The sequence below is a fragment of the Opisthocomus hoazin genome, chromosome 4, assembly GCF_030867145.1.
Source record: "Opisthocomus hoazin isolate bOpiHoa1 chromosome 4, bOpiHoa1.hap1, whole genome shotgun sequence".
NCBI lineage: Eukaryota > Metazoa > Chordata > Aves > Opisthocomiformes > Opisthocomidae > Opisthocomus > Opisthocomus hoazin.
This window is the reverse complement of record NC_134417.1, coordinates 1,004,237-1,026,789: the sequence shown is the minus strand read 5'-3', so window position 1 is coordinate 1,026,789 and position 22,553 is coordinate 1,004,237. Positions and strand designations below refer to the sequence as shown.

The window sequence follows — 22,553 nt, the reverse complement described above, 5'->3', positions numbered from 1 at the left end:
GGTTTTATCTGGGCGGATATGGATGGTCAGCAGCAAAGATGGTACTGGAAAGAAATAGAAATGAAGCTGAACTTTTGGCATAATGTTCATGTTAGTGGCGCATGAGTAGAAAGAAGCAAGGATATGGGTTCATATGAATAACAGGAGCTGAAGGTTCTGGGTCCATAAAACACAAACCGTGGAGGAGGTCTGAAAAAGCAAAGGTGAGTGAAGTTCCATCTGCTTGTGGGAAAGGATGAGACTTTGAAGACAACAGAGGAGAGAGCTGTTTGATTAAAGTCCTGCTCTATCTTAATCTGCTCTTCTTTAAAAGTGACTGTCATTTCCTCACTTCTCACAGCAGTCTGTGGAACCTAGTACTTTTTTGGTAGTTTACCACCCTAAAGAAAGATCAAGAGCCTGATGATCTCCCACAAGGAAAAAGCTTCTTTTCTCCCACTGCTAGAACTCACTACACCCATTCAGGTTTTGTGGTTCACACAGGGAACTGACATGAACTAACATGGAACATTCTCCCTTCCCTATCTGCAGGCACTGACTGAAGCATCAAAATTTGTATATACATTTTATATACTGCAGATATTATCTAAAGAATAGGTTCTGGTAAAGATCAAAGTTGCTTGACTTCTAACCCTGGAGCCTAAAGGGCAAGGCATCTCCTTCTTCCCTTGACAAGAACAGACAACTCCGAGATGCCATCCTGCAAGCAAAGTCCCATTAAATGCAAGGGAACGTAATTTCTGCCATGAAGTGATTCTTAACAAAAAGTTATATCCCTTACCTTGCAATTTTTCCACCAGTATTTTCTCTTCAGTTTGGCTGCACTGGTTTCAAACTGTGAGGCACCTGCTTGCAATGCATCTGCCCGGTTGTCAAGCTCAGAGAGCTTCTGGTCTCTTTCTAGCACCTTGTCCACGTTCATTCTCATGATGTCTACCACCTGCAAAGGCACAGCCTCACGTTGGATTCCACACACAGCAAAGCCGAAGCTCACCCGTGTGTTCACACTCGGCAATATCGCACGTCATACTGAAACCAGCCAGCTGCCTTAGGGTATGTGACGGCAACTGACGGGACAGTGCCGCAAAAACCGCGCCTACGGAAACAGACACAGTGAGAACACGACGAACATAGCTATACTCTGCTCAGATGCCCTTAGATGTAAAAAATAAAGGGACGTTCTGAAATACCGTAACTAGTTTCATTAAAGCTTTTAATTTCTTGTAGCCTACAACTAGCTACTTCAGTACAGATACAAAAAACTGATGGAGACCAGTACCTCTGTACTACAGTTTGGTTGACATTTATCCAGTCATCACTAAGACCAAGCCACTAATTTCATTATACATTTAATATAACTTCCTTACCTGAACTAGAGAAATTGGCTAGACAAGGCCACTCTAAAGGGCACTGTATGCATTTCCTGACCAAGGAATTTACTTATTCTGCAGATCTTTCTCAGACAAGATGACTTCTCAGCCACAATTTGAAGTCCTGCTTGAAAGTGGAGGAGTAGAAAATTTTACCTGAGAAAATTCCGCCTGAAGTGTAGCAGGGAGCGCACGCCACCTCACTGCGTAGCCTCAGCACCTTTAAAAGTGCGCACAGCCAGTACACAACAGGTAAGGCCCACTCATGCATATATTTTACACATTGAGTTAGATGAAAATCTACCAAGCTAATAACCCTAAATAAAAGTCCTGTACGGAGTCATCACTAAGGTAAATGTTAGACAGTACACCAATCTCAGTGAAGTTGTCTCCACTTATTCTGGCAATGAACGCGGTTGCTGGTCTGTTTGTTATGTCTTACACTCTATAATAAGAAAGTCCATGTTGTTTGTATTTAATACAATTTAACTATTACCTGAAAAAAAAACAGAGTTATTAAAAAAATACATTAAATACAGTGAGATGAAACTAGTAGTGAAAGAATCTTTGAAAGGACTGGTATAGGGTTAAATGCTGTTCCAAAACGCAAAGGATTTGTTTCACATGTCTACCAAACCTAAACCAAACCCAAATGTTTTGGTCAACCCAAATTTTCTTACTTGCTTATCCAACCCAAAACCTTCCAAGTATTTAAGTTCATGTAATATATAAAAAAAACCCCCACCTTTGTTTTCATTTCTCAGGTAGTATTTAGCTGAATTTTCTCTTGGTACAATGTTCCACAATGAAAATTTTAAACTACTTCAAAATGCTGAAACAAAATACCGTAACATTTCCTACCCATTCTCTCTTTTATTTGGTCCAGAACTATTTATTGAATTTAACCTGACTTCAGTGAACACTTTTCCAGATGAGACTGCATTTTTGTCAAACAAATAAATGTTTATCTGGGCCTTAGAAAGCAAGCTCTAGGATGCCTAGCGCAATCAGAGGGGAAAACCCAACACGGATATAGCTGAAATACTGTATCAGCATGGATACAGCATGAAAAATGTCACTCATTTTACCAAGCCCAACAACTTTCTCTTCAGCAAAGTGGTGACCGCGTGGCTGAGTTTCGGGTGTGGGTCCGAAGCGCCGTGCGGAGCCGCTCCGGGCGCAGAGTACCCGGAGCAGAGCAGGGCTGTGCTGTGGTGTTTGGCGCCACCTACAGCTCACTTCCCACAAGGCTTGGAAGAAAAACCAGGAAAGATCGAGTAGCAAGGTGCAAAGCAGTGCTTAACAGATCAGATCCTTCGGTGCTGAAAACCAGTTTCACCCTAGTGACTTCAGAGTACTGAAAGCCCAGGAGCACGTTTCTCCCTTGGCTATTCTTACGCTGTGATTTCTCTGTTAAACAAGGTTCTGCTGACCATGTGCTATCCACTCAAAACCCATACCAACCTCAGCCTTCCTCTCAGGTGAGAGGTTGAAAGGAAGGTGGATCCTGACTATGACCCACATAATCCTCAAATCCAAGAGCTACTCACTGTCCCATCGTACTGGGTAAGAGTTCCTGCCAAAATGACGCCATCATGCTTCACAAGAAGACAAACTTGCATGGGCTTGAGTGAAAAGTCTCAGAATACAGAGTATCTTAAACACAAAGCAGGGGTTCACTATCCTTGCTGGAGCCATCTCCATTGATCTGCTTGAAGAGCCCTATGTATCTGACCTGCATCACTCGTTTTAGACAGTAACTAGCAATTATTTTTCATCTTCTAGGGACAATTACCTTTTCTGTAGCTCACATAGACAATTACAGCACCATCACGATGTAACACGCTCAGGACAAGAAGTTTATTTCATTATTCTGACCCAAGACAAAAGCTGAGATATAATATTCCTTTCCCCACTGCAAGAGACGCTCCACTAACACCAGTGAAGTTAGTGTGATGTGATAATGACAGAACTGGGCCTAGAAATTTCTGCAGACCTTTCTGCAGCCAGAGAATGTTCTTGCGATCAGCTCCGAGCATCAGGAACGGGGAGGCCAGAAAGATCCCAGACCTCCAGCAAAGCAGAATTTTGACAGGTGTATTTAATTCATCTTAAGAAATGCATTTGAGCTGGATATTGAGAGGTCTTCTCCTTTTAAAGCATAACCGGAGCTTTTGAAAATAGAGGGTTTTATGCATGTAAATAGCTATTTTCTAATGTGTATTTTATTGAATTGGCATTAAAGAATCACACAAGACCCTGCCACTTCCCTGTGGACAGTAAGCAATTAGTTACTTTAGTCTTTGTGAGGGTTTAGCAAAGCTCTGTCCTTAATACCCAGCACACAAATCCGCAGAGCAGTTGTGCAAGGATGCTACAGCTGCCTCTGTACCGCTGGTATCCTCGGGGACTGCACCCACGAGCGGCCGTGTGCTCGCTTGTTCCCGCTCTCACAGCAGTGAGCGGACACTGGCATCACAGCCCGGGCGGCGGGGTAGTCTGCATGCTACAAGAATGTAAGGATCCAAGCTGGAACAGACACGTGGTCCTCCAAGATCAACAAAAGGAGTGGGGATTTGTTGAAGATGCTGCTATGACATCACGTGTGGGTGCCTTTCTTTGGGGATAAATTGTGATGATCAATAGAGCTCTGGCTAACGAACACAGCCCTCAGCTGTACAATTCTCACAGATTGAATCTATCTACGAGAAGCCGACGGTCTGTCCCTGTGAAACTGCCTGTGAGATGAGCATCTAACCTTTAGGAACACAGGAACACGTTAAAAGAGTTGGTTCCACTATGGCATTTCCTCCTAACCTGACTGACTGGGATGAGCTCCCGAACTGGCACCAACGCCCACATTTATTCTGCAGAAGTGCTACTGGTAGAAGGACGTTCATACTCAGAATCTCTCTTGTCTCCTCATAAATGCCACCCTTTGGTAAACCTCATTTCCTAGATCCACTGCCTTAAGATGAGCAGGAGTTGCTGGACCACTAGGGAGGAAAGCATCCTAAAGAAAAAAAAAAAAAACCACATTAGCACCCTTGTGGTGATCAGCAAATGACCTGGAGCCACTCACCTCATCCACCCGGGCTTGCGTCTGCTGCAGCCGTTTGTTGCTTGAGACATTGGCAGCAGGAGGTGGCCCTGCAGCCCCGGCACTGGCGGGACCTTGGGTAGGAGCTGGAGCAGACCTAGATCAAAAACAGAGAGCATAAAAAGTGACTGAAACCACCTTCGCTTGTTCATTACCCCTCTTCCGAAACAAGTCAAAAGGACCTATCTCTTAAAAGGAGTTCTGCGTTGTCTTACAGCCCACATTTTCCATTCCTGGATCACAACCCTAGCGTCCCATTCCTTCCCACGCTGTAATTATTTTTTACACTATTTGTTGATGGGACCATACCAAACTCTTCCCCTCCCTTGCTGCCTTTTTAAACAGCAAGCAATTCAGATTATCTACCCTAAGTTAGACCAATGGCCAAACTGATCACAGGCCTGACTAGCAGGGCAGAGCTTATGGTCCCACTAAGGAAACAGACCCTGCTCCGGGTATTTTGTGTTGATGCTGTAAGAGCCAGGGCTGCGACCCTGCCCTCCTCCTCCGTGTGCTGAGTGACGCACTCCCCTGCTCCTCAGCGCCTGGCTGGAAGCTAACCAAGCAAAGACAAAAAAAAGGAGAGGAGAAAGAAATGGGGTAGGAAGTGGGGGTGAGAATTGCACACAGCATGGGGTCAGTCATCTCAGGCGTTCAGCAATGCTCGACCATCCCACCCACCGGTGGGCACCAAATGCCCCAGCAAAGCAGCTGGCCAGGGTCGAGCATCTGCCACGGGCCCTGGATGAATGTAAGCGGTGATGCTGCGAACAGAGCCCCGATCTCCTGCACGTCAGCTCTTTTCTTAAGCATCAACACTGGCTTTCCCAGCTCGCTCTAAAACAAAAGACAAAACAAGAGTCCCTTAAAATCCAACAACAGATCTGGTCTGGCTCAGCGCACACGCTTGTTCAGACAAGTCACCCCACTTGCCCGAACAGGGTCCCTCAAACCTTGCCAGTTGTTCCTCACACCCACACTTTAACCTGTGAAACCTGATCGTTCCTTTCAAGGGACCCCTGTCATTTCTTATTCAGGGGAATAAAATCCTTCCTGAAGCTGCAGAGGAAACCCCTAAGCATGTGCAATGAGAAATCTCACAAATCCCACTCCTGCATTACCAATGCCTTCCCACAGTGACAGACTGAGAACACAGTGTTTCTCTGTGAATCATTCCCTTTTACATCCTGGGGTCTGATTAATGCTGCTGGAATGATGGCCCCACTGATACACCGTCAGAGTGCCTAGAGGCACTGAAGTTAGCTCCCCAAGGGTACCTCCAGCTGCAAAATTCAGTTTGACTGTATCGCCTGTGGGCTGCGATCCCTACAGACAACGCTGACCCTCACAGACTCCCAGAGACGGAGCAGCTGTTTGCAGACCCAGAGCACTGCTGCATCTCACACTGCTTTTTTGTAACTGTGGGCGAGATCATCATTATCAAGCTTTAGCTGAAAGAAAAGAACTTCAGGCATGCACAAATTGCTCATCCTTTGAGGACCTCACAGCCACTATTAAAAACATAAAAGACCAGATGCTGCTGCCACCTGCAACGGAATAACTCCATTGAAGGGCCACGGGCCAGGATACCAACAGGATTTATTCTGAGTTTACACTGTTGTCACAAAATATCAAAATCCGACTATAATGTATATCAGACTCAAATAATGCAAAACAAGATCATCCTGGAGCACTAACAACTTCCAAGGGAGTTCCTGGTACAACAACAGAGCTAAAACTGAAATCGTATCATTTCTTTGCAGTCACGGAAGTAAACAGGCTTTTTCCCAATCAACACAAACAGAATTTTTTCTATGGAAACATTGTGTCACACTGTTCACTACTACCAAGGTTAAGGGAGGTCCCCTCCTGAGCCTCGTACTGTTAACATCCCAGAGACCACAGAACAGAAGCACGTGAGAAGAAGCGTTTTTCCTGGCCGCATGTTTTCACCAGTAAGCAGAGCTTCTAAGTGCAGCTGTGTTCTTGGTCAAAGCTATACAGTAACTCAAAAGTTCAGTGCTCTGCCATGTATCTTTTCCGCCCAGTAATTTTCATCTTTTTTTTTTTTTTTTTTACCTCTCAGGCTGTCCTTAAAATGGTTTGGGATAAAGTAAACACTTCCCAGTTTGTTCTCTTCCAGGATCCTCGCTGCCATCCAATTTGGTTTCAACTGTATTTCCTGGGAGTCCTCTGCTCCCTGTGTAAGGGAGGAATGGATGGGAAGAACGAGTGTTTTTACAGCTGCCCTGACCATCCAGCAAGGAGTTACTGTAACTACCAAAGAGAGATGGCAATCTTTATGCTAATGTACAGCAAGCTTGTAATTAATATACCTGTCTTAATTAATTACATAAAATCTAACACAAGAGTAACCAGAGCTGGGTGCTGCCTGCCGTGCAGAGCTGCTCTGTCCAAACCTCTCGTCTCTGGCGTTGGGCTCTCCCTACACGGCGACAGCAGCCGCCTTGCTCACGGCCTCGTGGCTCAGAGCAACGAGCTGCCACACGCGGGAGAGTGCTCACCAGGAGAGACGCAGCGTCCGCCGCCGAGGGCACGGCACGGGTTCCCAGGCGGGCTCCAGGAAGGCAGTCCTCAGGCACGTGGCTTTAATGCCACCAGACTCTTCTGCAGGTTAACAAGCCATGAGCCCTCTCTCGTCACTAGGCAGCACGTAATATCCAAAACAGACAAAACAAGCGCAGAGATACCTGCACCACCTCTCCTTCTCCCAGCCTCCCAAGGCACTTCAGAAGAGGACAGAGGGGTCTCCGTGCTTCTGGCTCAGCCCTACCAGTGTCTGAGCTCTGCAGAAAGCATCCTGGCTTGGCAGCAGCAGAAAGCAGTACCTCTATGAGCCAATGTGGCTCCACTCCCACAAGGCATCCGTTAAGAGTTTGTCTTTGATCCTAAGTTTTCCAGTAAAGAAGGGAATTGAAGGCCTACATCACTGGAGAGCACCAGTATTCTCTGGGATATCTTAGTGCAAAAATGCTAGAATGAAAGTCAAACCTACATTTACATAATTCTTCTATTATTGCCTCTGTACTGTCTCATATCAGCTTATAATTTCTCAGAAGCATTATCCAAAGAAATTCACGCAAAAAACTATGTTAGAGAGGTTTTCTTTTGAAACACATGAAGCATCACAACTTTAATGTCCAATTTCTCATGGCCTAGCATGATTTTTGGGAGCTACCAAAGAATGCAAAATCCTTAGAAAAGCTCCATCATCAGGCCCCTAGCCATCAGACTTGTGAATTATTTTTTTTTTTTTTAGGAAAAGGAAAAAAGTTGCCATTGATGCTGAGAATCTTCACTCCCAAGAACAGGTCAAATTAATTTTGAAGGGGGAACATCTGGGGACTGCCCTAGCAATTCAGTAAAAAGGGCTCAGCTGACTCAGATGTCCTCAGCTCTTCTGGTTACTGGCTGGGACTGAAACTGGTAGGTCAAAATCACGAGTAAGAGATTTCTCATCTCACCTGGATATTTTGAAAGCAATTTACTACTTAGCTCTAACAGCTAAAGGGAGAACTGGAGATAGGCAGTGTTACTGTTTTCCATTTCAGCACTGGCTGGAAGAACATAAGGGATGACTGTGTATCTAATGTTTTGGCAAGCTGCCTGACACGTAATCCCACTTTTGTTCATATATGTGAGCTACGCAGGGCAAATTTTTTGTTAGTCAGGCTAGGGAAGGGAGAAGCACAAAGCGAATACCAGGAGGATGCCAGGCCACCGCTGTGACTTTGGTACAGTTCACATTAGGACCTCAATAGCTGCTTTTAGCAACTTGTTTTATCATTCCAAAGTGCTTTTTAAAGCTTCCAGCTACAGGACCTAATCCCTTGAAAGTCTTTATCCTAACAACACTGCAATAAGCTAAGGAAAAGCTATTACCCCTGCATATGGCTGGGAAACAGGGACGGGGAGATTAAGGGACTTGCTCAGTGCCACAGGAAGCCTGTGGCAAAGCAGCCCAGGCCTCTTCATTGCCATCCTTCTCCCCTCTTCTTCAGCTACTGACTCCAAATCAAAGCTCACAACCTACTTCTAATAGCCCTCTGACTTAAATAGTGAGAAACACATAGTTAAAGGTTACAGCACAAGGGAAGTGAGAATTACATCAGACACCATTAGCTGGTATCAGCTGGCAAAGCTCAGGGGAGGGGTCAGCATCAATGCAGCAGAAGATTTGACTAATAATCCCTATAAAAAATGAAATGAAGGAGGCAATTTTCTGTGAATCCCAGTTTAAGTCCTCTCTCCTCAAACCCTTTCCCTGTTGTTCAAATAAAACATAAAATTGCACTGCCTCTCTTCCTCTTCATTTTTTTACTGGCCAGGTACCATATTTATGTAGTAAATATTTACTGTTGTAACCAAACTTACACATATAAAAGACACTGTTCTTCCATGTGGACCCCTTCAAAAGGCATCTACCCATTTGGGCTTCGCTGCTTAGGTGGGTTTTGACAGTCTGTGGTTCCAAAGGCATTAAAAAAAAAATATACCCCCCACAAAACACCCCTTTATTTAATTGTAAAATAAATCAGAACACTTCCACAGCTCTGTACTCTTGAGTTTTAACTCTGAAACAACTATTAAAATCAGCTACAGATGCAAATACATACACCACTATAGTGACTACAGATGTGAGTAAAGATCCCGGACCTAACAGTAACTGTAGAAACAAACCACTCTCACCTTGTCCCTGGTGCCGAGAGTGTTCCTCTGTGAATTTAGATGCATCTGAAAGCTTTGAGGCAGGGAGGATCTCTAAGGAAATGAGGAAGCTCTATAGCACTGGGGGTTTGCTGTTAGTTTGGAACTTGCTTTGTTTATTCCTATGCAGTAATAGCTAAAACAATTTTTCCATTGCTAATTTGCAAAGGGGGACTTTTATTGATAGTACTTTGAGTCTTCTGCTCTCTAGAGGGATTTGCTAGTTCCCAGTTTTCTGTTAATCGGATTCTACCACCTAGGATTTTATTTCTGCAGTAGGTCAGTTTAGCCAACACTAGCACAAAAGCTGTCTTAGCAATCAGTTTGGCTATATGCAGTTTGACACAGTCCTGACAAAATCCGAAGAGGGTGGACTAAAACTCTGTGCTAGCCTGTTTACATGCCATCTCTCAAAGACATTGGTACCTTTGATATCTAAAGTCCTTAAAGTTTTAGGGCCTTCCAGACTTGTGTGCTTAACTGTACAAACGTAGCAATAGTACAGGCCTAACCGAGCTGCGTGTGGACAATCATGGTTTTACTTAGGAATACATAGATGTGTGTGTCTAGAAATCAAGAGACATTAGCTATCCATCCCAACATCTCCTACCCAATTTTTGCTTTTCCCATAGTGAAATGGGATAGTGTCAAACAGCAGGTCCTGTTATTTGTTCAAAACCACATCCTAATTCTGTCAGGAGAGGCTCAGAGAAAAGACGAGTCACTTCTAACACTCCCGTAAAACTAAGTGTCCTTCAGAATTAGGTTCTCAGCCTTCTTACAAGTAGATAATGATGTTCTCTGCCTGTAAGGTGAGAGGACTCTTCAAAAGAAAACCCTGGCTAGAGAACATGACCTACCCAGTCCCGAGATAGATGCGCTCAGTAAGGTAATTTGCTTTACAGTTCAGCTGCCCACTGATTCTATGTATTTCAGATTTCTAGCTGATCTTCCCTTCTCCAGTTATTAAGTAGCCTATTTTAATAGGCTAAGTTTATCCTTGTTTTCATTCTACCAATCTCACTTTCACAGGAGAAAAAAAAAAAGCTGCTCCATGGGAATAAAGAAAATGATGATATTATAAAACTGATTAGGGTGAAAAGATAATTGGGTTATTGACAAAGCAGTATCACTGCTGGGCCAGTGGTCATTTGCATACTTGGGGGTGGAGGGATGTTCAGACTATGGAAAGATGTTTTCAGTCCTCTGAGATTTCACAGAGGGAGTGGAATTAACTCCCAAAAAGAGCAAACAAGCTTCCTTCACTACCAGGGAACCACCACTGCTTTAACAGAGATGTTGTTCTTAACCATGCTTTTCAGTGTGCCATCTGAGCCCTTCAGTATTCGGTAAAATGTCACTCTTGCCAACTAAACAGCTACAGACTTTAACTTAAGACTCATTCCATTCTATGACTATCAATTTTAAAATGATTTTTTATGCCATTTGTAATAATTGGGTAGTAATGAGTAATAGTGAATTAGTGGTAGGAAAAAAAAACACATGTAAGAGGAATGAGCATTTGAGATGCCTTAATTTTGTGAAGAAAGTTCTGCTTTGAACACATTTCTGTTCCCAAATGTGATTTTCATGTACTACCAGTAATATTCTACCAGGACTCTCCCTTATTACAAAATATTTACTCTGATTATCAGCCAAAGAATAACACACTACATTTAATGTCCTGGGAACACATTTAATTAAATATTCCCACCAGTTTATTATGACTGCATTGACCATCTGGTGTGCTAAATATGCACACAGAGGAAAAACAGAGGAACCTTAAGACTTCATCTTTAATATGATCATCATTTGTTATGCTAGTAATGACCGACTGATTTATCTTCTCCAGTACCTTCTATTCAAGCCAAACAAGTATTACTTACAAGGCCCAAAGCACCTGAATTCTAAATCAAGCCAATTAGTACAGCCAAATTATTTTTGTGACAAACATAAAAATTTGCCAGAAAGAGCTGCATTATTTCCATAATTTCTCTAAATTATAGTCTTCCCAACAACCAGTTGCAGTGACTCAGGCAAGGTTTCTGATAATCAGAAAAGTAACACAAGGCAGGATTCCTCTTCTGAAATACCCACACTACAGATTTATTTAGATCCTTCTTTCCCCTTGCTGTCATCTTTTGCAACAGCTGTGGCTTAAGATAAAGTCAACACAATGCCGGGATGTTGATCCACGTGTTAACCCCTGAGCACGCTTTGCAGAGTAGTCTGTGGATTTGCTTGAAGGGTGAGGAAGGGTTAGATGACTCAGGGTGTTAGTGTACACCTTTTATGTTCACAAATTAAAAACTCAGCACTACACTACAGAAGCCAATCGTCCTAACGGGCGCTGGTACTAAGTGATCGCCCATCCAAAAAGCACCTGCACACACAAACGAATTCTGCCATGCCTTTAGGCCACAGCTGACCAGCCTCACCTCCACATTTCACTGGGCAAGAGCAAGGTTTAACAAGTGTGCGGAGCCAATGAAGCAGGCAACCAAGACAGTCTCCATTATAACCCGTAACCTATCTGATCCACTTCAAAGAGCTCAGTCTGCCACTTCAGCCGCAGTTAGGAACTGTGTTCACCCAGACGAGACCAAGCAGATCTGGGCTCCCACACACTGGGCTTTAGTTTTCACACTATAGCACCGGCCTCTCCAAAAGCCGTGGCAGTGACAAGGGTTCCCCACCTCTTCGCAGAGGGGCAGAGCAGCAAATGAGGTCCCTCTGGGGACAACTGAGGAGGGAAGGAAGGGCCCTGTGCTACTGAGCACCCAAGGGAGCCGGTCAGCTCCTGGGGTGCCCCACGGCACCGCGCTGCACGCGGGGCCTCTGCTCGCCTATGGCCAGCAAGGCAGGCGGGCGTGGGGCGCGGGCGTGGGGCGCGGGCGTGGGGCGCGGGCACCGCCCCGCTCGGGTCTGCCCCGAACAAACCCCGGCATTAGACTGGCTACAGAGCTAGGTCATCTCTGGCCAAATGGCAGATAGTTTTTTCACAGCTATGAGGACTGAAAATCTATGTACTTAGAGAACTGAAATAACAACTCTAAAGTAATTAAGCTTCTTTTGAGGTCATTTCCTCAGACTGATCAGTGACTTTAGCCAATCTTAGTCCCAGATTGGGGTTTTTTTTTCCTTAGAAAAGGGTTAATTCTCATTATTTGCTGATTTGAAACTAACAGTAATCTTTCTACTAAATGAGGTTTATTTTAATTAGAGAATGAAAGCAAATACAGGTGTAAGCAATCACAAAAAAACTTTCTCCTAATATTTATATTGACATTAACATATTGTGAAAAAAGATAAATGCAATTTATTGTTTTCTAAATTTTGTTTGTTTAGAAGTCTTGATTTGCATTAGGCTGCTTTTGGATAGAAATTAGTTTAGTAAAAAACGTGGAAAATCCATCATGTGAAATATTCATGCTAGTTCATAACGAAAAAACATCTTTAGTGCAATGTCTACACAGAAAAATACCAAAACACTGTATTGCACTAAAAGCCAATTTTTAAAAGGAAGTATTATCTCTAGTTCCTAGGTAGCACTGACTGTACCTTCTATTACTTCTTACAAGATTTCAGAATTAGCAGGTTTCAGGCTCTTATAGTAATTTCTTTTCATTGGCTGAAAGAATACAAGCTGCTTGCTTTTTTTTTTTTAATTTTTTGGACATTTCTCAATCTGTTAACCTTGAGTGTCTGAGTTATGATGTGGGCTAAGGGCAATAAAACTGTCACAAACATCAGTTCTATGATCTGACTTTGTCACAAAATGGTTACTGTTTCAAGTTATTTGAATATAGATTATATCTAGCACTTAACATGGGTTGCCAATTTCCAACAGATTCAAAGGTGTAGGTAAATGAACATATCGTTACACAAAATACCAGAATTTTGTTTTTAAAACGTTCCTTATGTTCCACCAGCTTCATATGTCTTTATCTTAATCTAGCCCATCTGAGCTGATGAGGACTTCAGCTCCCCCTGAGAGCTCTTGGCTTTGCAAGATGCATTGGTAGCAGCCTTTCTCCAGTTACTACATCTCTGCCTTGCACACTGAGGTTACCTTAAACACCTGGAAAAATAACACAAAGACTGATCATCACAGGAAGAGCTGCAATCTTCTCCCTAGAAAACTTTATTTAAGGATTTTCAGTTTATAAATAGGAGAGTGCTTTTACTGGGCATAAAAAATAAAAGCAAAACCAAAGAGATTCAACAGAGAAATCAAAACTTGGGTAACACAAAGCCTTTTTTCTTCTTGTGCTAAGTTACTCACCTGAAATTATAGAAAGAGAAAACTGACTGCAAACTGAAACAACACTGGATTAAAGCAGAAAATTGCCAAAGCATACCAGGCTGTGGGAGAGAGGAAGCGTAACAGAACAAAGCTCCACTCAGTGCCTTAGTAAGACACATCTGAAACAACTCAGGACTAAAGCAACAAATACACTAAAAATGCAGTCAGTATCACTGCTATCACTTTTCTCTCCATATTGGAAGAAAATAAGAATCACAATCTGTCTTGGAAGCTATAGGGGAAAAATATGAATACCAAACACATTGCTAGACAAACGTTTCAAAAATTGAGGACTCTAAAGCCAGAGTACATTTGAACAAGCCGATGATGTTAAACATCCTGGTCTGCCAGATATTCCAGATTCACAAACCTTTATTTTCAACCTTTAGGACAATCACTAAGGTCACAGTCCAGTGGGAATGGCCGGCTTCAAGCAAAGTCCAGAGTCCTGTTTCTGAACAGGAGCTGATGTACTTGAAGTTCATGCTGGCATGACACATTATGGTTAGACTTCACCTATGGTTAGACTTCACCTATGTTGCTCACAGAGAGGAGTTATGAGCATCCACTATTTCTAACTTTCTGTGTAGGCTTGGAGGATCACGGGCTATACCCAAAGGAGTAAACAGGTAGCAGCTGGGCAGGGAGTGGGAGGGAAGGATCAGGGCAGGGTTTGACTCAGCCATCCCCTACCCACTGACTCATGCAGAGAAGAAACTGCTGTAATTTGTTGCTGGTTACAGTCAGTTAAAAGTTAACTCCGATACAGAGGAGCAAGAAAGACTCTCAAAGGAGCGGTAAGACTGATATGCTTTCCCTACTTTTAAGTAATATTTTTTGGATCACAGATGTTTTCTGTGCATGCCTTTTGAGAGACCCAAATTAAAACCTAGGAGGCTACAGTGAACTTTTTATCCCACCTGTTCATTACTTAAAGAGCAGTCACATAGTACGTGGAAGTGTTAAGAGAGAATAGCAAAAGTATCTGTACAGAAAGCCAGACTTTCATCCTTATTTCTCACACAATGCCACGTTCAGTTATTGAAGAGCTTCCATGAAACACAGCTACCATTTGCAAGTGACTGTGTCCTTATCACATATGCTCCACCTTACCACAGTGTTATGATCCATACGCAATGCATTTTCTCCCCAGTTTCCATATCCATCCATTACTGAAACTAGATTCCATTTAACCAAATATATTAAAGCAATAAAAGGAAACTTTGCATTTCAAACTCTCATTGAATGAAGAAAAAACAAAACCCCAGAACATTATGAATACAACACAACCAGAGTTTTAAAGGCCTTTTAAAGATCTTTAAGACTACTTTGTCAAATACATCATTTGGGAAACTAATGTGAATTCATTCAGTATTACCTAACAGAAAATTACATGAACCATATAGAAACATGTTTTGAGCACTTTAAATGTGTAAAATAAGATTTGTCTGGGTCATCACAGCTATCTCACCTAAATTCTTCAGACTCCCCATCCTCACGGGATCCCCGAGAGCCTTGTAGTTTCCCCTTAGACTGTGCTCCCATCTTTATCCTACCACCTGTCTTTCTCTCACAGCTGGTATATTTTTAATGACCATCTTTGCTTTACACAAAGCCCTATGCTTAAATCACATTTCCAGAACCCCTAGTGTGATTTCAGAAGCTTACAGACATACTCTGTGGATCAGTGCTGAGGCCGAGATATGGCATCTGATTTTCTAATTTAACTGAGGTATTGAAATCAACATTGTGCACACCTGTACATTCTCAAATTGCTAGTCCAGAAACTGAACTTCAATTTTGCTTTTTTTCCCCAAAATAAATCCATACACTTCTACTAGTCCAGTAAAGACCAGTTTATCTTGGTTCTATCTTTTAGTTTTGTTACACTCAAGAGACTGCCTTTTGCTATTTGTTAAAATGCTTAGACACTTTGCTGAAAATCTGTTGCGAGTCGCATCATCATAAGCAGCCCCTGGGGTTCTCTAGATAAATGGAAACACTCTCCTCCATGTCCGCTGAGTGAGTATTGCTGTTTTGCTCAGCATTCATCTGAAACTTGGAAGTTCATGATTTCTACAATACTTCAGAAGTAACCACTTGTTCCTCAACTCCTTTTCTGAAAACAAACAAGTCATTAGGATTGAGGAGAAACGTTTGAGATTCAAACCTGTTATGCTTTAAAAGTCAGAGACTTAATCAAAATTTAAACTGTCCATACATTATTCAAGTGAGAAAAATAAATTGGTGAGAATCACATTTGGGACAAAGCAATCCATTTACAATCAACCATAAAGTCCTGTTCATATTATCAAAGAAAAAGTCAGATCACTGCAGCATTCCCATAGCTAACATTTCCTGCCCTCAAAGCTACACTTCAAACTCTCTCAGTCTTTCCATCCGCGTCACATCCCTTGAAGGGCAAAGCATTACCTCCTGCTGTTGTGACTGGGATACAGACACATACTTTAGTTTAGGAGCAAATGTTATTCATGCAGTTTGTTTCCATAAAAAAGCTAAATAACTTTCTACAGCTATCCCAACTAAATACTGGGAATTAAATCCACATGTCCACAACAAATTTAGCCTACCTACAGCAAGATTCCAGCATTGATAGAGCTATTACTTATTATTATTATTTTTCTTTGGCTCCTCTGTCCTTTCTTTGAGTCATCGTGCTGGTGCTAGTGCTGTAACGCAGGCCTGGCACAACAGGTTTCAGACATACAGTTCTTCAAAAACTGTTGGGAACCTCGTGTATGGCGTACAGGAGCACCATGACGCACCAGCCAGGGCAGGAAATGCGCAGGGCTGTAACCAGTTCCCTAGGTAACAAAGAGAAAGTGGTACCTCGGTGGTAGATAAATAGATGCATACAATAAAGGGCCACAAGCATGACTAACTTTACTAGATACTGCAGAGAACAGAGGGGCAGAGCGTGTAAATTCACGCACCTTGTATCTGTGAGGAAACAGAAGAATTCCTCACCAATTAGAAGGTCAGCTAATACCCTGATTCACAAGTTCCTTTTAAGCAGCCAGGAACACTGTGCCTCCCAGCGCTTTTCCTCTCAGCTCACCACCACCTTCCCAACTCTCTTTCACATTACAAACAGCTACTAAGCAACAGGAGGTTTGCAGAGAATGAGTCATTCTCATGTGGCTGATAGGCTGAGTGCAAGATGGAGATTAGTGACCTGACAAAGCACAGCCCCAGAATCACTGTGCTTCCAGATAACCAACATGGTCACTGAATGCAGCAAAACTTAACGAGCAAGTGCTTTAAAAGGATACAATTGTAAGTCATGCCTTATAATTCTCACAGATGGGTAAGTTAGCCTAGAAAGAACACTGCCATATGTTAGATGCACAGTTGACACATGATTAAGCATTGCGTGCCAATAAGGTATTCCCTTAAAGTTAACTAGCCAATAATTAAATTAGATTTTATTTAGATGGCGATATGAAATCCTTAGGCTTTGGACTGATTGTAAAAATTTTGGGAAAATTTTCATCTAAGAGAATGGGAAGTGAGGCATAACCAACGCACAGTCAGTCAGTTCCCAATGTAAGCAACAGATTTTGACATAACAGGGAGTGTTTCTGGCAGGAGACAGCCTTTTGACTGAGGTTTTACTTCCCCCCCCCCCCCAACAGAATAATGGAAAATAGAAAATTTATCTGGAAAATGCCTCAGGAGTTCATCTTCAGCGTTCCCTTATCTCCACGCAGGACTGACTTCTACTTCAGATGTGAAACAGGTTTGTCTGCCTCAGCCTTGTCTGGATTTTCCCCCAACGATATTTGTATCAGACATTTTGATGGTTCATTTAGCACTTTTAACTCAAGCAAAGCTCCTAGGGCTCCAGACAGAGCCATTAATCCCTGCAAGTATGCTCTGCAATATTTAGTCTTAGGGCCCCTAAGTGAGGAATGGCCAAAGCATATTTGTAGCATAGGTGCCTCAACATGAATCAGCTGAGGGACTAGAGTATCTAGACAATAGAGAGTTGCGAGTTGTGAATATGAGGAATCTTGGTGCCTGCATGAAAACCTTAACAGCAAGCTCTCCATTTTATCCATGAAGCCCTAGAGTGGCTGAGCAATTCAGTACAGGAAATGAACAGAAGTCATTTTCCTTGCTAAGTTTGGTAGAAAGCACACTGACTCTGGAGGAAGTGTCTATGAAATCTTCTGCAAAGTACATTTTAACCTATTCAAATCAAAGCAGAGTTCTCTCATTGCCTGGTCTGTTTAAAACTGGATCTATTCAGTTTCCTAGTCTTAATTACAATTGGCTAACTTCCCAAAAAATTTTAATATCAGACTCTTAAAACGTTAAAATTTGCAGTATCTGCTGTCTCTGAATATTTAAATGAGTTAACTGAGACAAATATTATCAGAAAGATAAACTACAATGTTATTGGGAAAACAGATTTTGAAGCCTGATTCCCATGTTCAAATTGAGGAGAAAATTACAGAATTAATCCAGCCTGAATGAACAGACCACATTTCAGTTTTCTTCATCAGAATTCAAATAAAACCAACTAACAGCTTGTGAGTAATCCACGGAATAACAATTCTCAGAGATCACTTTTGAATGATTTTTCAAAAAAATTGTTAGATGCTGAGACTTCTCATAGGCAATTCCAAATTGAAAAGTCAAAGAAATCGTAAACTGTGAAGTACTGATTCAGTTCAAAATCATGACAGTTACCAGTGCAAGACTTTGTTACACACGCTACTTAAGAGGCTGAAGTAATGCCACATATATGCATGCATGAATATATGTGTGTGTGTGTGTGTATCTCAAAACCAGTGACCATCAGAGCTCAGGGAGAAGATACTAGACATTAGATTATTCTCCAATCCAGAAAACAAAAACATAATGGTCTAAGATTAGTGAGTTATTAATTCAAATGGTTAAATGAAGGCTAGATTCCAAACAAAAAACCTGAACATCAGCAGACCAATCCTTGCTATAATTCAAACAAACTTGTCATGGTTTAAAAAAGTGAACTGTGAAATAATATAGCTAAATGACACAAGAAGTCGGAATTTAGTGCCATTTTGGCCCTAGTCTGTGTTTCAAGCTGCAGTTCATTTGACAAAAAACAACCTCTGCTTGAATTAATTTGATTTTTATCAATAACTGCTAAATCAAATTTAGGATAAAGTATATGTATGGTGATTATGCTAATCTCACCACACTGCTACATCCAAGTTATCCAAGTAAATGAAACAATCTATAACTTGCAGAAAAACCAATTTTGTTAACAATCCATCTTCTAGGGCATTGCTAATTTTAAAGGGTTTCCTTCTACCTGTTTTGCTCATACACTTTTTATATAAAAAGTCACTAAACACTGACAGAGATTCTCAAGTCTTTTCGTGAGTCAAAAGAATAGCATAGTTTCCAAAAATGAACCAGTAATTATCACGATCTCATCAACACTCGTCCAGCCAAGCGTAGTCAAAGCAGGTTTATTTTTCACTTTGTGCTCACATAGGGAAGTAAACATGACGAAAACAGATGACCCAACTTCTTTTATCCAGGGAGCACCTGTCTAGTTTTTGACTCCACTCTTGCATTCTCTGGAAAAAGCTGTACCAAATTCGTAGTTGCTCTCCAGTAAGTTTCCTGCAGATTCAGAACCTCAGAAATATCAAAACATCTGAATTATTGTGCATAGTACCACAGTTTTTAAAAAATAAATGCAAGTTCTTACTAGTTGTAACCATTGTGTTGCATTCACACGATTACCAGCAGCCTAATGCAGCATCTGTGCGTATGTGGATTAATACCAATACTTCTGCAAGGAGCTCGAAACCAGCCTAAGAGAACACTCTGCAAGCGGTTAGTGACGCCCTGAGAACACAAAACTGTTTTATGGCAACCTTCCAGAGAACCCGCTGCACACTTCTACATACAATCTTCCTGAACGATACTGCAACAATAAAGAAGCTTCTAGCACTCTTTGCTAAGCACTTTTTCTTATTAAGATTTTGACTAACATTTCATTAGATTCAACAGATTTGAAGGGCCTGACTTCCTGAAAAAGCCTCCTTTTCAGAAGTTTGTGGTACCACTTTGTACTACTTTTTTTTTTTTTTGAAAGAGCTTCCACCCAGCCTTCAATCTAGCAAATGCAGTTTTACATATGAAACTAATTAGAGACATTATTTACCTACGTACCTGATGGCATGTGCAGGTAGTTCAGAAATTTTTCTTGAATTCAGTACAATTACTCTCCTACCATCATAAAGGAGAAGTGGCCAATCTAACACAGGTATTTTACTTGTGAGAAATGCCTTGATGAATTGCATTTAATCTGAAGAGCTTTCTAATCATGGAAATTCAGAGCATTCTGTCAAGCGAATATGCCTGAATCACACTTATTTGGTTTAACTCATACTGAAAAAATTACAGCAATTGCAGCACTGTCGTCATCTTAAGAAAGCAATTATAGTAAAATATTACTGTCACAACTCCACAATGTATCAGGCAATGTCCAAGGGGCTTTTAATAGCAGGGTACAGCTCCATTTTACCATTTTAGATGTCCTGTGGTGAGACTGGAGACAATTGTCAGTGTCTGGAAGGAAAGAATGTTCTTGCTTCATTCAGTTATAAGAAGCAGTAAATAAAGTAGGTGTTAAACTGTTCTGACTGCATCCATTAAACACAGACACTTTCCACAATGCCTAACCTTGTATGAATGTATTCAGTCAAACAAAAGAAAGAAGAGGCGGGTCTGAGTCTGCTAATTCTTGCTTTTATTGACTTGTCAGTTACTTCTTTGAAGATACATATTGGACTCACTTGCAGATTTCTGTGGTACACACCACAGAATGAAACATAGATTTCAGTAAAGCTGCCAAAAGAAGTGTATTAGTAATGGCTTGCTTTATTTTTATCATTTGTACGTTGGTTTGCTTGGAAACTAAATGCATCAAAGCAGGACAAAGACTGAATCCATCGGCTTATTTATTTATAGAACACACACTCCTGGTATATTGTCATACTTCTTCACTTTGTATACAATTTCTGCTTGTTCTGTGGTTGGGGTTCCCAATGAGTTTCTACTGATACCAAGAATGAGTCTTATTCCTTCTGCTGGTCTAAAACATCAGCAATATTCAGAATTACTCCATTTATTCCCTGGTTTATGACGTCATTCATTAAAAAGAACTTTCGCAGACTGTATTCTGAACTGTTCCATAAGAAGCCAAACCAATAAAGCCTGGTTTCACATCCAAAATTGCTACATCGCTCCTGAGTCACCAAAACAGCTCCAGCTTACCTCCCTTACCATCTTGCAAGACTTGATAACTTATAATCCTTCCAGTTCCTGCCATATCCACGAGCTCTTGTCCACCCTTTCCCCTTCTAGTGAGTCTCAGAACATCTGCTGATGTGATGAGGTATGGACCATCCCTGCATACAACCAACCACAGTAACCACCAGCTCCTGAACTTCTCTTACTGGCTTTCCTCAGCTGGCAACAATAATTTGGGCCTCATCTCTACCTAGCCACCGATTTCCCAACAGCTTTTAGGAATTTGCATCTACAAGGTCTTTACCTCTCTATCAAGTTTAGCAGAATAGTCAAGAGGCAATCGCACAAGCTGCATTTCCTTGGAAAGGCAGGCCAAAGCCAGCACCATTTAAGAGACTTGCATGTAGACACCTCTTTTTTAGCCTCTGCTTTTGCTACTGTCACTCCAACATGTTACGCCTCAGTCATGTCAGTGGCTCTCCAGGAGAGGAAGACACTGTTCACTTTATGTAGATGTGGTATAACAAATGAGCAGGCAATCATTCAGCTTTCAAAGGACATTGTTGCTTTTCTTCTTCTGCATTCAGTCACTCAGCTGTCCTGAATAAGAATATGAGAAATGTGGGGAGTTTTGAAAGTACAAATAAAAGCATCTACTGCAAATTTTGTAGTGATTTAAGTTCAGAATAAAATTTAAAATATTTTTTGCTTGAAAATCCACATATACGGCCAGTGAATACTAATATGTAGTCCAAACACACTCCCATTAAGAAAAATCCTACTGGAAGAGCGTGATGGAACAGTTCAATTCTAATACTCAAAGTACTGAGAATCTTCTTATAAAAGTCAATTCCAGTGGGCTTCCGTCTCCACTACAGACTCATATTGCAAAACAGTAGTTGAAGACTGTTTGATTGTACTTGCCTACATTACTTACTAACCAGCCTCGTGTGACCAGTTTGATGATAAATTTTAAGGGTCATTTGGGATTTGTTTTCTCACACCTCTTTCAAAAGTAAACACACGGAGGTACACACATAGGCACGTACACACACCAACTGATTAACGCGGTCTGTATTCAGGTTCTGTAAGTTGGCTTTTAACAAGCCACCAGTAACTTATTGTGTCCCAACCTTCTGCATACCATTCGCTATTCTACTTTTTTCCTTTTGTTTCTAAAACTCTTTCAAGCATTTTAAAAACCCTAGGAAAAAAGTGCATAGCTCATATACAAAAGATCTTTAGCTGAAAAAAAGGCGGCTTCAGAGTTAATTCACTCTATAGCAGCTGAAGATCTGCGTCAATTTATACAGCAAATACACCAGTCTTCAAGCACTATTATGAAGAGCTTTGTAATTTCTTAAGTCAGAGTAATTGGTGTGAGAAAAAAAGCAGCTGACAGAACAGAAAGAAATTGGGGAGAGAAAAAGAACCCTGAGCAATAAATTACTTGTAACATCATTTCTCCTGTTTCATCTCCCACAAACTCTCCAGTGGAAAACAAAGGAGAACTCGTGATGTTTCATTTGATTATTATCTGCAGATAGCACCCAAAAATTATAATTTCTTTAGAACAGTAGTTCAAAGTTAACCCAGTTGCAGATCCACACTGACTCAATCACACAACAGACTTCCCAGCAAGGCACGTGCAGAAGCTACAGATGCACAGTTGTACTACTTGGTATGTGCCAGTGAGACAAGGGCTCCTTAATTAAGACTGAAACAAACAGCCTCTGGAGGTAGACCTGTACAGAAAATCTGTAGCAGAAAA

General features: G+C 41.6%; 1 protein-coding gene across 1 annotated transcript in view; it reads right to left on the bottom strand.

The window, feature by feature from the left end:
* LOC104335416 (vesicle-associated membrane protein 3) overlaps positions 1–22,553 on the bottom strand; it is a 52,151-nt gene that overhangs the window by 11,428 nt on the left and 18,170 nt on the right. The window contains exons 2-3 of the mRNA XM_075417526.1: positions 4,453–4,567; positions 782–940 (exon numbers count right to left, since the gene is read on the bottom strand). Coding sequence (XP_075273641.1) covers positions 782–940; positions 4,453–4,567 — 274 coding nt within the window. The remainder of the gene's footprint in view (positions 1–781; positions 941–4,452; positions 4,568–22,553) is intronic.